Below are 17,751 nucleotides of genomic sequence, written 5' to 3' on the forward strand. Positions count from 1 at the left end.
GGGCAATGTCAACCCCCCCCCCCCCCCCAACATATGGACAGTTCCCCCTCCCAAGTGAGGAACACTGCTATCTGGCCGCTTAGGCTCCCCCTTTTTCAGGTCTTCCCACATCCCCTTTCAGGCATACAGTTTACATCATCTTGTTTCAAGGAGGGACATACTTTCACTTCATGCAGTTCAGAGAAGGTCCACTCAACTGATTCCTGGGATGAAGGGGTTGTCTTATGAGGAAAGGTTGGAGTTTAGAAGAATGAGAGATGATCTGATTGAAACACAGAAGATCCTGAGGAGACTTGGCTGTAGATACTGGGAGGATTTTACCTCTTGTGGGGGAATCTAGAACTGGGACACTTCTTAAAAAAGAGGGTCTCTCATTTAAGATGGAGATGATGTCATGTGAGAGTACCTTTAAGAAATGAGTGTGTAAGAAATGTACCTTGAAGAAATGGGTGTTTATCAGTGATGATGTGGAGATGCCGGCGTTGGACTTACTGTTTATCAGTGATGTCATAGAGAGTGGGTGGAGCTGGGCTGTCTGTCAGCTTTTTGACTTTCGTTTTAGGCTGTTTGCTGCAGGGTGTGTTTTACTTTCGTTTCAGAGCTGGATAGCTGCAGACACAGCTAGAAGGTGTATGAATCTCTCTCTGTAATCTAAAGTCTATAAATTGATCCTTTGGTGATTTAAAACTAATAACTGCTCTCAGTAGTGACTTTAACCTGATGTGTTTCTGTTTAAAGGTTTTTTAAAAGTTTTATGGATGTTAAAAGGACAGCTTAAGGATTACTTAGTGTTGTATTCTTTGGGGGTTATATTTGAATTGATGGTTGCTCAGATATTCACTGTATGTTTTAAAAAGGTTAACTTGAGTTCATAGAATAAACATTGTTTTGCTTTAAAAAATATACTTTTCCATTTCTGTACCTGTAGAGTGGGCCGTGTACTCCCCATATCACAAGCTATTCAAAGTTATGGGTCAGGTGAACTCCATGATACACTTTGGGGTTCTCTAAACCCTGGCCCATAACAATGAGGAATTTCAAGAGGGTCCTTTCTGTTTGGTTTAGCTCACAGGGGCTGGTTTAGCTCACTAGGGGCTGGTTTAGCTCACTGGGCCAGCAGGCCAGCAGCACGGTTCGATTCCCGTACCAGCCTCCCCGGACAGGCGCCAGAATGTGGCGACTAGGGACTTTTCACAGTAACTTCATTGGAGCCTACTCGTGACAATAAGCGATTTACATTTCATTTCATGAGCAGTGGCATCTGAGTCATTAAAAATATTTACGGCTAAGGTAGACATGTTTTTGATTGACAAGGGAGTCAAAGGCTTTGGGGACAGATAGGAAGGTGATGTTCAGGCACATTAGATGGGCCATGATCTTCTTGACTGGCACAGCAGGCTCGAGGGGCCAAATGGCCAACTCCTCCTCATTTTTCTCTTCTTCGTATGAACCTGTACAGCCATTCAGTTAGACCATGAGTGCTGTATATGTTAACCCCACTTACCCACCTTGGTTCCATAATCTTGAACATCTTTACCCAACAAAAATCCGTTATTGTCAATTTTGAAATCTGCAAGTGACAGCCAACCTCCACAGCCTTTTTGGGGGAAGCACGTTCCAGATTCCCGGTTCCAGATTTGTTTGAAGCACTTCCAGACACCCCGAAAGAGCTGAGCTCTAATTTTAAGGTTATGTTGCTTTTTACTCACGCGGGGAAAGTTTCTCTCTATCTACCTGTAAACACTTCTAATCATCATGAATACTATTAAAGGATTGAACCGCATCAATTCTGAAGTGCATTTTAATTAACTTTCCTCAATCTTCCCTTGGGCTGGGGTTTGGAGGAGCTGCACTAATGTCGATCAACTTTACCCGTATTCATCTAAGGAGCAGTGCTCCAAAAGCTAGTGGTTCGAAACAACCCTGTTGCACTTTAACCTGGTGTAAGACTTCTTACTGTGCCCACCCCAGTCCAACGCCGGCATCTCCACATCATTGCCTGGGGAAGGGAATGATCTGGTATGGGTTGGAGTCATGTCAGGAAAGGGAATGAATTGTGTTTCCTTTGAATGCAAACTTCCCCAGAATTTAAATTTTTTCCAGGTGAACACAGAAAAAAGTGTTTTTAGCAAGATGTGAAGACAAAATCCATATTTATTTGCGACTCAGTGTACCTGTGTGTGTATGTTTAATAAAGTCAGACGACATCGAGTGACTCATGGGTCTCCAGGCCTACCTGTCAGATGTGGCTCGGTGCAGTTCTCTAATGCTTGGACACGGCTGTGATAGAACATAGAAAAATACAGCACAGAACAGGCCCTTCGGCCCACAATGCTGTGCCGAACTTTTGTCCCAGATTAAGAACAAATTAATCTATACCCCATCATTCTACCGTAATCCATGTACCTATCCAATATCCGCTTGAAGATCCCTAATGTTTCCACACTAGGAAACATTACTTCCACAGGCAGTGCATTCCATATCCCCACTACTCTGGGTAAAGAACCGATCTCTGACATCCCCCCCCCTATATCTTCCATCATTCACTTTAAATTTATGTCCCCTTGTAATGGTTTGTTCCACCCGGGGAAAAAGTCTCTGACTGTCTACTCTATCTATTCCCCTGATCATCTTATAAACCTCTATCAAGTCACCCCTCATCCTTCGCCGTTCTAATGAGAAAAGTCCTAGCACACACAACCTTTCCTCGTAAGACCTACTCTCCATTCCAGGCAACATCCTGGTAAATCTCCTTTGCACCTTTTCCAAAGCTTCCACATCCTTCCTAAAATGAGGCGACCAGAACTGCACACAGTACTCCAAATGTGGCCTTACCAAGGTTTTGTACAGCTGCATCATCACCTCATGGCTTAAATTCAATCCCTCTGCTAATGAACGCTAGCACACAATCGGCCTTCTTCACAGCTCTATCCACTTGAGTGGCAACTTTCAAAAATCTATGAACATAGACCCCAAGATCTCTCTGCTCCTCGACATTGGCACGAACCTTACCGTTAACCCTGTATTCCTGTTTTGCAGCGGAATGGCCAAATTCCAGCACTGCCTGGTGATCACCTATTCCCTGCCTGCCTGTGGAGTCCGATTTTGCGGTGTGAGCACCTCTCCATACGTGCTGTCAACGACACTCTCCACCTCGCCGATGCTCCAGTGTCCCCAGCCACCACTCCAGCTCCGAACCTCGGGCTTCCATAATAATAATCTTTATTAGTGTCACAAGGCTTACATTAGCACTGCAATGAAGTTACTATGAAAATCCCCATGTCGCCACATTCCGGTGCCTGATCGGGTACAGAGGGAGAATTCAGAATGTCTAATTCACCTAACAAGCACATCCCACGGTACTCTTGGGAGGAAACCGGAGTGCCCGGAGGAAACCCACGCAGACACAGGGAGAACATGCAGACTCCGCACAGTCAGTGACCCAAGCCGGGAATCACACCCGGGTCCCTGGCGCTGTAAAGCAACAGTGCTAACCACTGTGCTATCCGGAGCTGTACCTGGAGACACTTCCTGCACACGATGTTTAAGGGAATAAATGTTTGTCAGGTTACTGGAAAACCTCCCCTGCTTTACTATGAAATAGTGTCAGGCAACTTTTACATCTAGCTCAGAGCAGGAGGGATTATGGTTTAATTTCTCATTTGAAAGGTGCAACCCCCTGGCAGTACGGTACTGCATTGGAGTGTCAGCCAGGTTGAAGTATTCAATTGGGACTTGAATCAAGGATGGTGTCAGTGAAAGCTCACTCCGTATACCAAGAACAAAGGGGTAAATCTTTGGAGGATGTACGGGGCAAAAGGTGTTAACTTTGGCCCAACATTTCTGTGCCAGCTTTTTTTTAAAAATCTAATTAGTCCCATTCCACCGTTCTTTCTTGATCCGTCTCCATCAATTATACCATAGCTTCAAAAATATGAAATCACATGGAGAAAATCTCATTACACTGGCTCAGGACATGTACCAGCATTATCACTATCGCTGGAACAAAATCCTGGTATTCCCTCCCTAACAGCACTATGGGTGTACCCACGCTGCATGGACTGCAGCAGTTCAAGGTAGCAGCTCACCACCTTCTGAAGGGCAGAGATGGGCAATAAATGCTGGCTGAGTCAACGATGCCCACATCCCGTAAAAAAAAATTAAAAGCCAGGAACCACAGCATTGTAACAGACAGTAACCATTCTGTTTCCAGCCAGATTACTCCCATTTCAACCAGAGGATTCTTATTCTAGCGTGCATGTACAGCCCATGGACAAGGTGTGGTCATAAAAGCAGTACCAGACAGTTCTGGCTGTAATAGAGTACTCTGGTTTTGCTCAGGAATGTTTGCAATGAAATGACCAGTGGCTAATACCTATTTTTTTTTAAATTAAGGGGCAATTTAGTGTGGCCAATTCACCTACCCTGCACATCTTTGGATTGTGGGGGCGAGACCCCCACGCAGACACGGGGAGAATGTGCAAACTCCACATGGACAGTGACCCAGGGCTGGGATAAAATCTGGGTCCTCAGTGCCGTGAGGCAGCACTGCTAACCACTGCGTCACCCCCAGTGGCTAATCCAACTATAAAGCCGGTTTAGCTCTGTTGATTGGACGGCTGGTTCGTGATGCAGAGCGAGGCCAGCAGCGTGGGTTCAATTCCCTTACTGGCTGAGGTTATTCATGAACTTGCCCCTCGCCTGAGGTGTGGTGACCCTCAGATTAAATCACCACCAGTCAGCTCCCCCCCCCCACCCCACAAAGGGAAAGCAGCCTATGGTCATTTGGAACTATGGTGACTTTACTTTACTACAGCAATTTCAGTTCACACAGTAGGCAATAACCACGGTGTTGGGAGAGAAGATAGAGCTACCTACCAGTGACGTCAAACCACAATCACTGCGAGGGAATGGAGGTGTACTCGAACAATATCCCAAAAGCAGGAATTAACCTGGGAGTTTTAGTTGCTCAGGTTTTCATTGTCACTTAGTTGATGCCTCTGAAAATGTTCCCTCAGGGTCCCTCCACTCACCCGAGTTTATCCATATTAACAATAAATCAGCATAGCTGTTCAATTCACATCAGGATATGGTTTAAAAAACAGCCAGGTGTATATTTAGTTATTAGTGTGCAGACGCTGGAACAGTCAACACTGAGCAAACAAGCCCTTCTATCCTCCACCCAAATATTTTAAAACAAAAGACACACAAAAAGATGATCTTTTAAAAAGATTTATATGTACACAGTTCTTTCCTTGTCTGGGCACGCTCTCCACTGATGAGTGCCAGAAGTTTTAGCAAGGGGACATCAGTTAACAGATATCAAAAGCTACCAGCATTTCTATGCTTTTTCAAAGTGGGCTGCAGAAGGTAGAGGAGAGCATGGATAAATTCCCATGTTACAGAAATAAATGAAATGTTGACACCTGCAGAGTTTAGTGTTACAATATTATGCTAATGATCAGTGAATATGCTTTTATAATTTATAACAGGCAACGTGGAGTCCCAATGGCAGTTTAAAACTGAAGCCACCAGTATACTCATTCCATTGTACAGTATACAGCTCAATATTTGCACCAGCCACACCACATGTTTGGGAAGCTAGAATTTGTAACTGCAGCTTTGGGTGTAAAAAAAATCCGAGTTTCCTCATTGTACCTGGTGACAAAAACAGAATAAGGTTTTTTTTGGGGGGCTGGGGGGGGGAAGAAAAGAGAACCACTGAAACCTGCCTCAGTGTCACGACCCTCAGACAAGTGCAGCAGATGCATGGGAACACCATCACCTGCAGATTCCTCCCCTCCTCTCCCCTCCCCCCCCCCCCCCCCCCCGTAATTCACTATCCTGACTTGGAATATTGTCACTGGGTCAAAATTCTGGAGCTTACAGCATCTGCAAGTACCGACATTGTACAAACAGTGGTTCAGTGAAGTGACTCACCTCCACTTTCTCAAAGGTAATTAAGTGAGGGAGATGTTAAACAAAGTGCTGTTTCCATTTGAGCTGATGGGGCAAATAAAAGAAGTGCCAGAATACACAGCAGGTTGAGAGAGAATCTAGCAGGCAGGCAACTTTATCCAATCTGCTAGATATTTAATTCCATTTCAGGTTTTCAGCAGAGTGTTCTCTTTCCTTCCCCGCTCAATAGTGGTTCATTATTTTCCATGTGACTGTTCAGAGCTTTGCGCACACTTTCAGTTTCTGGAACCATAGACCCACAGGCTTCCTGGTCCTTCAGCACAGCCCACATATCCCCACCCCCCAGAACCATTCCCACCAATTGGTTTCTAGTATTTGTGCAGAAAACAGTAGACAACGAAAGAAAGCATACAAGCAGCAGTAAGTCTGCAGTGAGGAAACAGCAGAACACAGAAATATGCTGCAGTATATTTGGGAGGTAGGATGGGGCAGGAAAGAAATTAGGTAAATGGAGAGATGAAAAAAAAGGTACAACTCTGGTTTTATAAAACATGGATTTTCAAACCAGATTGGACCTTGAGGAATCTGTAAAATCAGATTTCTATCTATTCTAGCTCTGTGAATGTGACCAGAGCAATATCTGGATAATTTTGTTTTCCATCTTCTTCCTGTATTCAAATAGCAACATTATTTTGGTCCAAATTTGTGCACATTACCCAATTGAGGCATTCTTTATACCTTATTGTAGGAGAACTGGGATGATAGTAAGTAAGCAAAGTTGCCCTCGTCCAGATGACCATAGGCTGCTTTCCCCTTTGAGGGGGAGAGCTGACTGATGGCGATTTCACCCGAGCGTCACCACACCTCAGGCGAGGGGTAAGGTTGAGACGGTGGGATCTTCATGAATAACCTCAGCTGGTACAGGAATTGAACCCACGCTGCTGGCCTTGCTTTGCAAACCAGCTGTCCAGCCACCTGAGCTAAACCGACCCCCGTGACTTTCAAAGAAGTGGTTGGGGGAAGTAGAGGGAGATCTGAAAACTTCGACTGTTCTCTAGTATTTTGTTCAGTTTGATAAAGCCAGGTATGGTAGGAGAGTATATGGACAAACGTGATTTGCATAGTATATGCAGATGCAGGCTAGCTAATGTTTGGAAAAATATTCAGGCAAGAATGGATGGAATTGAATGCGAGTTGCAGCTAATTCTCACTTGATCCAAGATTCAGAACAGAGTGCGAGAGCGCTGAAATTAAAAACTGTTATCAGAGAGACAGGTTGTAACCACAGACACTGTCTGCAGGAATAAAAATAATAAATGCTGGAAAAACCGAGCTGGTTTGGCAGCATCTGTGGAGAAAGAGAGTTAATGTTTTGAGTCCAATATGACTTCAGAACTAGAGAGAGGTAGAGGAGGAGAGGTTGCAGCAATGCTGGTATTAGTATAGTGAAGGTAGAGAAGCAAATTTGTTTACTTCCAGCTACCGGAAACATTACAGATTATAAAATGAGGTGTCTCAGCTGCTATTTCTTGTGCCCATGTTCCTGCCTCCACCCCTGGTTCGCACAAAGCTAGCCCCAAGACCTAAAGAGTGAAATCTTAATCACGAATGACAGATGAACACTTTTGAGTCGTGGAATAAAAACAAGAATGTTGCAGATATCAGGGGATGTCATCTCTCTTTAGCTTCCCTCACAGGGGTATAGTCAATGCTTTTGCCTATTGCCAATGTAATGAACAGTATGAACTTCATATCTAAAACATGCCATTATTTATGCCCATTAATTACTGCCTCAAGCATAGAATCAAAAGTTTAACAATGTAAGACATACTCTATTTAGTGTAATATATTAGAGAATATTTCATAGAACAAGAAGCATAGGACTGGAAAGTGAAAATGGAAGCAGACTATGATATATAGTTTTGTCACAGACAGTTGAGGATATATTTCTGGAAAAGGTTCTGGTTAATGCAGGGTAGGGTTGCTTGACAAGGTGTAAGAGCAGATCATGACGTGACCTTAATGTGCACATTGGTCTTGGAACCAAATGGGAGGTCAGACAGCTTTGATCTGGGATAATACTCCCAGCCCAAAGTGTCACAAAATGGGACGATGAAGTCACATATAGGACTGGGTTAACAATTATCTTGGGCTATTTTACTGTATTAAAGTGGTGATTATAGACCTATAATAATAATAATGTTGTTTGTTGCTGGTGAAAGCCGGTGCGGGACCACTTCCAAGTTAGACTTCAGGCGGTCATTATACAAACAACTCTCCCACTTCAATAAATGGTTTGGATACATAGCTCAATCGGGTTCTGAAGGGCATGCACCCAAAATCTTAGCCGGCCTTTCTCCTTTACAGATGTTGACTAACCGGCCGTGTATTCCCAGCACTTACTTCAGATTTACAACATTTAGTTTGTTCCTTTATCCAGAAACAATTCTATAAAACGCTAAGTTAGATTATAAGAAATACTACATACACGGTGCCCTTTTTAAAATGTGGTATCAATTTAAAGTCCCAAATACCATTACTTTTCACAGGAAATTATTAAAATTGCAGAAAGCAGATTCCAAGGCACCAGTTGTTCCAAAACCTCAGCCAATCAAACTGAACACGGCTCATTTAATCACTTCAAGCCAAGAAGTGCAAACGTTGCTCTGTGATGGTCAGTTATAAACAGAGCTACGTTACGACGTGGTAGTTTAGATGGCTTCACAGCAAATAAAACACCATCAACTTGGGACTAGCGTCAGAAGTGAGAGAAACTAGTCAGCACCGTGCCAAATTCCTGTCTAATAGAGAATTTCTGATGTGAGGTGGGGAAAAGCTGAAGGATAGAAAAGAGTAAAAACAGAAACGGGAGAAGATAATGCTTTGTTACTGCATCAGTGGAGCTCCACCCATCTTACAAAGTGCCATCTAGATCAAGTTCACCTTATTATGTATTTCAAATAAAAAAAGATAAAATATAAAACATTATTAAACACAGGTTATTCAGCTTAAGGCTAAATTTAGATACATTTAATTATACACATCCTTTAATTACACTACGTAGCACAGGGCGCCAGTTACAAGTTCCTTCCCAGAACCAACATCTCCTTTGGAAATCCCTCCATTTTAGCCAACTCCAAGAAGCCCAGCTTTCTGTAGAATTCCAGACCTCGTTGATCATTGGGTTTTACTTCACAGAATGCTCCTCGGGATCCTGAAAAAAAAGATGGAAATAAGTAGGAGTTTGATTCATCAACACCCACTGCAAACAATCAGCAGCGGAACAGGCTCTCTTAATATACCCAGGATACATCACAGGCCACCTAGCTCCATTTGTTGTCCTTGGGAGACTCAGTCAGGGACTTGGCTGTCTAACTTACCTCTTTGTAAAAGCTTTTGATCGCTTATCTTAGTTATCTCATTTACTTCGTGCCAAGTTTAGTTTGATAATCGCTCCTGTAAAGCACCCTGGGAAGTTTAGGGTGCTACAAAAATACAAATTGTTGCTGTTCCATTAAGCTGTAAGTCAGTGACTTTCTATTGCTACCCAGTAACAAGAAAGCGTCAATGTTCCTGCTTCCCTGTACTACCCTGACACATCCCAGAATCTCGGATGAAATCTAGAATTTGCAAGACACCATGCTACATACTGGAGGAGCACATTCCAGCATTGCTGAATCATGGGCCATGAGCCAAACACTAGTGAAGACAGCAATTTAGGATTAGGTTTAGTGTTGCAAGATAGAACCAAGAGTGTTTTTGAAAGTGACCCTCGATCTTGGTTAGGCTCACTGATCTTTAAATACTCAACAATAGTTTCCAGCTTATGAATTATGTTTATGTAAACACTGCATAATTAAAACAGAACTTTTCAATTACAGAGATGTCAAGCAATTAGTGTCTAAACGCTAATTCCAGCAGTTGGGATCAAATAGAACAAATGGGTCCCAAAAACAGGAAACAAAGCTACTGCAGAGCCGCGGTAACCAAATAAAAATGCACCAAATCCGAAGTGCGGTATTTGTAGATCTCAGGGCATTATTCCTCATTGCAAGTGTTCCAGAGAAGTGAACATGCAGTTCAGGAAAGCAGCTCGTCATCACCTTCTCGAGGGCAATTAGGGATGGGCAATGCTGGCCCAGTGAGTAACACATATTCTATGAAAGATTTTGTTTTTCAAAGCAGCGGATATAGAATGCAGAGTTCTGCTATCTTGAATTTCTTCATACTTTACATGTTTGCTCTCTTGACGACCTGTAGCTACAGCAAGTTATTCGGCACAAAAATACATCACACCAACATTTCCAAATGTATGATGTGATTCATTGTCCCCGGTACTAACGTCCCATGACAAATCCGAGGTGACAATCGGTTTTGGAGAAAATCATTATTTGCCATATGCACGGGCTGTCATTAAAACAGGGCAAAACTGTATTTTCAGAACAACACCAGTAGTACTTGTAAATATTTTCCCAGCACTTGCCTCGAGGATCTTTGAAAAGAGCTTTTCTCTTTATTTCTCTTTATTCAATTTATTGGGAGATCTGCCAACGGATCAGATGCTGCACAATCTTTGATCTGACCCAACACCTGTGTTCTATTCTCAGCTCTCTAATGGACAGTCACTGTACATTGTGTACTTCACATGTAGGTTGGCTAAGGATGATCGCCCAGCGAACCAGCATTCATCTTAACCAAGGATCCCATAGCAGAAGAAAGACACATTCCGAAATCACAGTGGAAAGTGGAATCTTTTAAAAAGGGGCACTCTTTAGTGATTTCATGTTTGAACATAGTGCAGAAGGAGGCCATTCGGCTCATCGAGTCTGCACCGACCCACTTAAGTCCTCACTTCCACCCTATCCCCATAACCCAATAACCCCTCCGAACCTTTTTGGTCACCACGGGCAATTTATCATGGCCAATCCGCCTAACCTGCACATCTTTGGACTGTGGGAGTAAACCGGAGCACCCGGAGGAAACTCACGCAGATACAGGGAGACTGTGCAGACTCCGCACAGACAGTGACCCAGCGGGGAATCAAACCTGGGACCCTGGCGCCGTGAAGCCACAGTGCTATCCACGTGCTGCCCACGATAGTAATCTGGATAGTAATCAATTCATTTGTATTGTTTCCAAGAATGAGAAAGCAACATATTTTGGCAGGTAATCGTTTGATGTATTCCACTTAATCCAGTGTATCACTTCTGTCCAATGCTGGTAATCAGCATGATTTATCTTCAAAGGAGGCAAACAGTTACACTTACCATTAGCTTTTAACGATGAAAGCAAGCAGCCCATCATACTCTTGGCAACACTAGGATCTGTCACTTTTGAATGCACATCCACTTTAATTAGCGAGGGAAAGGTGGCAAGGAAGTTTTCCGGCAGGCCTTGTTGTTCTTCATGGAAGCTCAGCATCATTTTCTACATGGGAACCAAATACAAGTGACAAACAGGCTTACTCAGTAATGGCAGTGTTCACTTGAGGCATATCAAAAGCTAAAGGATCTGCCTGTTCAACACTAAAGATCACACAGCACTATTCAACGAGCAAGTAGGAACTTTCCACTGTTCTGGCCAACATTATTCGGTGAGCTAACACCAAACCTGGTTATCGGAGTGCTGCTTGAGGAACCCTGCTGTTACGCTTGCCCATGAAACAGTAACTTCAGCAATGGGTTTGAAGGTGGTGGGGCAGGGGGCATTTTAACAGCATGAAAATTGCTGAATAAATTGAAGCTCTTTTCCTTTACTGGCTCTAGGCATGCTCAAACACTTAAAAAGGGAATCAATAAGAGTGAGCCTCTTTATACCTTTTAAAGATGAATTGGAGAGAAAAGGGGAATAAAGAGAGGATGGGCACCAGACAGATTTTTGCTAGAGATTAGATTCTGACAGCAGGTTACATATAGATGAACATACAAATTAGGAGGCCACTCGGCCCCTCGAGTCGGCTCTATTTAGTAAGATCATGGTTGATCTAATTGTAACCTCAACTCCACACTCTCAGCTACCCCCTATAACCTTACAGCTTCTTGCTAGTTATGAATCTGTCTCTGACATTTTTCTAAATTACAATAAAGTGTTTACACTTCTTACTTCAATGGCTGTAAGGCACTTGTGAAGCGTCCAGTAGATGTGAAACACATTATATAAAAGAGAGATATCAGTCGAGGCAGATTGACAGTCTCCAGCAGAATTAAGTGTACAATCTGAACAAGACGATCACCCAATTAAATTTGCATGCCTTATATAAAGCATTTTAAAATCATAAAAACACCTCAATGCGCTTCAAAGAGGAAGATAACAAAAGCTGGATAGGAGGGTGAGCTGTGAGGAGGATGCAGAGATAGTTCAGTGTGATTTGGACAGGCTGAGTGAGTGGGCAAATGCATGGCAGATGCAGTATAATGTGCATAAATGTGAGATTATTCACTTTGGTAGCAGTAACAGAAAAGCAGATTATTTTCTGAATGGTTATAGATTGAGAGGAGAATGTGCAACAAGACCTGGCATACACCAATCACTGAAGTAAGCATGCAGGCACAGCAGGTATAGGTGGTAAATGGTATGTTGGCCTTCATAGCGAGAGGATTCGAGTACAGGAGCAGGGATGGCTTGCTGCAATTATACAGGGCCTTGGTGATGCCACACCTGGAACATTGTGTGTAGTTTTGGTCTCCTTATCTGAAGATGGATGTTCTTGCTATAGAGGGAGTGTATTCACTGGATACAAGAATCTCAAGAGCATTTTCTTGCACCAGGATTGAGACAATAGAAGCCCTTTAAGATTCTCTTAAAAACTATACATTAAATTTACAGTAAATGCAAATCCAGTTATTCTTGGAGAGTACCTGTTCGTCTGAAAGGTCCTTACTAGCCTCTGGTTTAATATACTTCTCCCGCATAGCGGGTATCCAGGAGACTTTGCACTTTGTACAAAATGGTTTCACATCCACAGTTCCAAGGGCATAACCACATATGCCCTCATCCTCTAACACGAAGCAATAATCCGGGCTCAGCGTCAAAAGACCTCCCACCAAACTGCAAACACAGCAAAAACAGCACTTGACACTAAAAAACAAATACAGGTACAGCACCAAATCGTATAGAAACTTTTGTTTAGCCATTAAACAAAGACAAGCAACCAACTAAAAGGGACAGAACCGTTTTTAGGTATCCTCTCTCACTAAGACACCAGTTCACAGGGATAGGCAAACCCTCTTGGATTGGATTTTGTTTATTGTCATGTGTACCAAAAAAACTATTTTTCTGCGAGCAGCTCAACAGATCATTAAGTACATGAAAAGAAAAGGAAATAAAAGAAAATACGTAATAGGGCAACACAAGGTACACAATGTAACTACATAATACTAGCATCGGGTGAAAAGAGAGAGGTTAGTAATAAAGTTAGTCTTAGAATTAAATTTTAGAAGATTAGAACGATTGTTAGATAAGTAAAAACAGGATCTGCTAGGGAGAGCTCGTAGAGTCGCCATGCTCTGGCGCCATCTTATCCCTTTGGAGGCTTGCCTGAGAGATCATTAGACCGAGTGCAAGTATATTTGATATTGGTGCCTATACCAGGCAAAAGTTCTCACTTGACACCCTTTGTCTGCACACTGCATGGCAGAAATTATGGCAGCTTTAATCCCTTTATAGCCAGGGCAACTGACACCAATTGTAGCAATCATACTGCCATTTAAGCAACCAAATTAAAACAAAGCCTTTTTATATTTTTTTCATATGAAGTGGTTTCCCCTACAAGGTAACACAGTAGGGCAGTGGTTATGTAACTGGATTGAAAACACAATTGTGAATTAAAATCTCCGCAGAAAACTGAAATGCAAAATTCTAGTAACTTTTGGGTCAACATTGGAAATGACTATTCGTTCACTAATGCCTTGCAGGGTAAAGATCCTGCCCTGACCTGGTATCATCTCCCATTGTCTCCAACCCAAATATAAAAGATCAACTCAATGCTTTTAATGAATGAGGAACTGCAATGAATAATACCTTACCGGTTAGAAAAACATGCATCAAATGAAAAAGTACTCATTCATTTCTCTCTATGCACAGTACAGAGGAGCAGCTCACTCACAATGAGGAAAGTAAGCTTTAAACTTGAATTCCAGACTGCATGAATTTATCTTCAAGTTTTCAGTGTTAATGGAGTGCAGTGGGGGCAGTCAGCGTGGCTGGCTAAATGGTTAGCAAGTGTTTCAGAATAATGCCAACAATTCCCAGTGCAGCCGAGGTAGAATCATAGAATCCCAACAGTGCAGAAAGAGGCCATTTGGCCCGAGTCTGCACTGGCCCTCTGAAAGAACACCCTACCTGCTAAAGCAGAGCTGGAGAACAACGGAGAATCTTTAATGTAGTTGGAAATGCATGGAACTTGGAAAGGTCAGAACTGGGGAAAGCATTATGTTTCCCAGGTCAAATAAACTTCTGAGGATATTAATACGTTTTGAAAAGTTACGAGAAGTGGTAAACTTTTAAATCCAATTAAAAAGAAATTTAAGGTGGGTCTGTGGGAGGATGTCCTGAGCAGAGTCAATATGTCCTCATCATGTGCCAGGCTCAGCCTGATACAATTCAAGGTGGTTCACCAGGCACACATGACACTGGGCCGGATGAGCAGGTTTTTTGGGGTAGAAGGCAGGTGTAGGTGGTGTGTGGGAGGGCCTGCAAATCATGACCACATGCTTTGGGCATGCCCGAAGCTCAGGGGATACTGGCAGGGATTTGCAGATGTCATGTCCAGGGTATTAAAGGTGAGGGTGGCACTGAGTCCAGAGGTGGCGATTTTTGGAGTGTCGAAAGACCCGGGAACAAGGGAGGCTGACGTTTTGGACTTTGCCTCCTTGGTAGCCCGGAGACAGATCTTACAAGCGTGGAGGGACTCAACGCCCCCTAAAGCAGGGTGCTGGGTTAGTGACATGGCTGGGTTTCTCAGGCTTGAGAAAATCAAGTTCGCCCTGAGAGGTTCATCATAAGGGTTCATTCAGAGGTGGCAGCCATTTATCGACTTCTTCGGAGAAAATTGAACCGACAGCGGGGGGGGGGTTAGGCTATGTCGGTCTAGCTTAGGCGAGAACTGTGGGAGATGGAGGGGTGTGTTACTCATTGAACTGTGTTTATATCTGTTCCTGTATCTGTGTCTTTTGTTATTATAAAACCATAAATACCTTAATAAAATGTCTTGTTTAAAAAAAGGAAATTTAAGGTCACCCTACACCTCAGATTTAAAAAGCCAACAGAAAGTAACCATACGTAACAAGGAGGCCAGGTTTACTGCAGCCAGTGCTTTTTAAAATAAAATCATGGACAGTTATCAAGATCAGTATTTATTACCCACCCCTGAAACACACACATGCAAAGGGGAATTGGATAAGCAGAATGGGGAAGAGGCAAGATTAACTGGACTGCTCTTGTGAGAGCTGGCATGGACATGATAGGCTGAAAGGCCTCCTTCTGTGAGCTGCAATCCATTCTGCAATTTCAATTTTACAAGGGTTCGTTCATACCACACGTTGTCAATTGCTGTCTTTAGATCACTCTCACCTCAGGAATTCAGCTCCTTTGTCCATGTTTGGACAAAGGTTGTGACAAAGATGTGCTGTCCTGGTAGAATCCAACCTCAACATTGGTAGATAGTTAATTGCCGAGTTGAGTGATGCTTGGTAGCAGTGTCAATATCATCATCAAACATGCAGGCTGATGGGGCAGTAACTGGCCAGATTGGATTTGTCCTGTTTTTTTGGTTGGGGGTGGAGGGCATGCACTTGTGGAACAAGATCTCAATGGAAACCACAATGCAAATTACAATGGGAAGAGAAAACAGGTAGCCCCTACCACCCACACATTGTACACTCACCTGTCACCAATGATATCTGGTTGATAAGACATTGAGTCACCATCCATTTCATCATCATACATCTCCTTACAGATCTTGTACACAGAGGCCTGGGGATAAAAAGAAAACCTGCTGATACATGGCACTTTTGCACATCAGGTACACAGGAGGGCTTCTGTCCCTGATAAACATACATTTCATCATGGGGTTTCTGCTGACCTGAAATATACAGGAACCATGACCCATCTTTTTGGTTGGTCATGGAAACAGTCTACAATGTTTATTCTAACGACCAACAACCAACTGTGCTGGAACGGGAGCTGTTCGGAGGAGACCAACCAAATCCTGAATTGCCAAATTCTACAGCCAACCAAGAAATGCATCTCCTTTAAGCAAGCTGTTATGAGAATAGTCAACAAGGCAGCATTACGTATGTCTTCAATAAAAAAGTTACATTGAAGGGCTGGAATAGAGTAAACCTTAAAAAGCTGTATACAAGTACTGCTCTGTCAAAATAACAGCCTTCCCGTTGACGGAAGGCAGGCAATGATACTCACTGAAGACACATTGTGCCTTTACAAATATACCAAAGGCAAGCTTTAGAGTGCCTTAAATAGCAATAATTATTTGCTTTTGGAGTTAAATTGCCTCCGATGGAACGTTGGAGGAAATAAAAGGCAAAAGTCTCATAAAAAGCTGGCTTATAAAGTAAAAATAATTTGCATTAATCCAAAACTCCAACTGGTGCAACAGGTTAAAATGCTGCATTGATTACTTGCAATCATACATTCGGAGTTCCAGTAACACAAACACCTGGCAATAGCCCACAGTGCAGACAGTTCTGCTCCAATTACATTCAAAAATACAGCAAGAGCATGTGTCCTGCAGAAATGCCGGTATCATTAGCATTGACTGAGAACCTGGTGAATATTGGCACTTCAGTGAGGTTTGGTCACTTTCTCCTCTGGCGTATGTACATGGGCACAAACACTTCAGTTCATTAAAGAATAATAACCTTTATGATTGTCACAAGTAGGCTTACATTAACATTGGAATGAATTACTCTGAAAAGCCACGTATTTAGCTGCACTATCCTCCTATTTCTAGCCTCACTGGCACATATGCCTTCTTAACCACTTCATCCACCTACCTTAAGAGACTGCTGTACATGCACACCAAGATCCCTCTAATCCTCGGTGCTTCCCACGGTTTTGCTATTTATCATTTATTCCCTTGCTTTGTTTGTCCTGCCCAACACTGGAATGAATTACTGTGAAAAGCCCCTAGTCGCCACACAGCACCTGGTTGGGGACACCGAGGGAGAATTCAGAATGTCCAATTCACCTAACACGCACGTCTTTCAGGGCTTGTGGGAGGAAACTGGAGCAGCCGGAGGAAACCCACACAGACACAGGGAAAACGAACAGACTCCACACAGAAGGTGACCCAAGCCAGGAATCAAACCTGGGTCCCTGTGAAACAACAGTGCTACCCACTGTGCTACCGTATTGGAGGGTTTATCAGTAAGTTTGCAGATGATATTAAAATTGGTGGAGTGGTAAATAGTGAGGAGGATAGCCTTCGATTATAGGAAATAGACAGGCTGATCAGTGGCAAATGGAATTCAATCCAGATAAGCGGGAGGTGATGCACTTGGGCAGGACAAACAAGGCAAGGGAATAAATGATAAATAGCAGAACCCTGGGACGCATTGAGGATCAGAGGGATCTTGGTGTGCATGTACAGCAGTCGCGTAAGGTAGCAGAGCAGGACTTCCGGTTGTGGCGATGTAGAGCTAAGCCGCACGTTCGGTGGCTCCCACTATTTTTGGACTTTCGGGCACTTTTAAGGGCCCGCAACGGCGCTGTTTTGACTTTTCCCCGGGTGGAAACGCAGCCTCTGTGCTTGACGGCCGTGGATGGGCTGGACTAGAAGTGGAGCGACCAGAAAATCAACTTTGCAGCAGAAGA

At 43.3% G+C, this 17,751-nt stretch overlaps 1 protein-coding gene across 4 annotated transcripts in view; it reads right to left on the reverse strand.

Moving 5' to 3' along the window:
• Positions 1–5,216: 5,216 nt before the first annotated feature.
• The window catches only part of oga (O-GlcNAcase), a 72,489-nt gene continuing 59,954 nt past the window's right edge, over positions 5,217–17,751 (reverse strand). For 3 of the 4 annotated variants that reach the window (XM_038821467.1, XM_038821468.1, XM_038821469.1), the window contains 4 exons: positions 15,803–15,891; positions 12,777–12,966; positions 11,187–11,346; positions 5,217–9,133 (listed from right to left, as the gene is read on the reverse strand). In XM_038821467.1, the coding sequence (XP_038677395.1) occupies positions 8,997–9,133; positions 11,187–11,346; positions 12,777–12,966; positions 15,803–15,891 (576 nt within the window). In that variant the 3' untranslated portion in view covers positions 5,217–8,996. Of the gene's footprint in view, positions 9,134–11,186; positions 11,347–12,776; positions 12,967–15,802; positions 15,892–17,751 lie in introns of those variants that run through there. The other variant, XR_005463708.1, reaches the window with a different exon arrangement.

The sequence above is a fragment of the Scyliorhinus canicula genome, chromosome 16, assembly GCF_902713615.1.
Source record: "Scyliorhinus canicula chromosome 16, sScyCan1.1, whole genome shotgun sequence".
In the NCBI taxonomy this organism is placed as follows: Eukaryota; Metazoa; Chordata; class Chondrichthyes; order Carcharhiniformes; family Scyliorhinidae; genus Scyliorhinus; species Scyliorhinus canicula.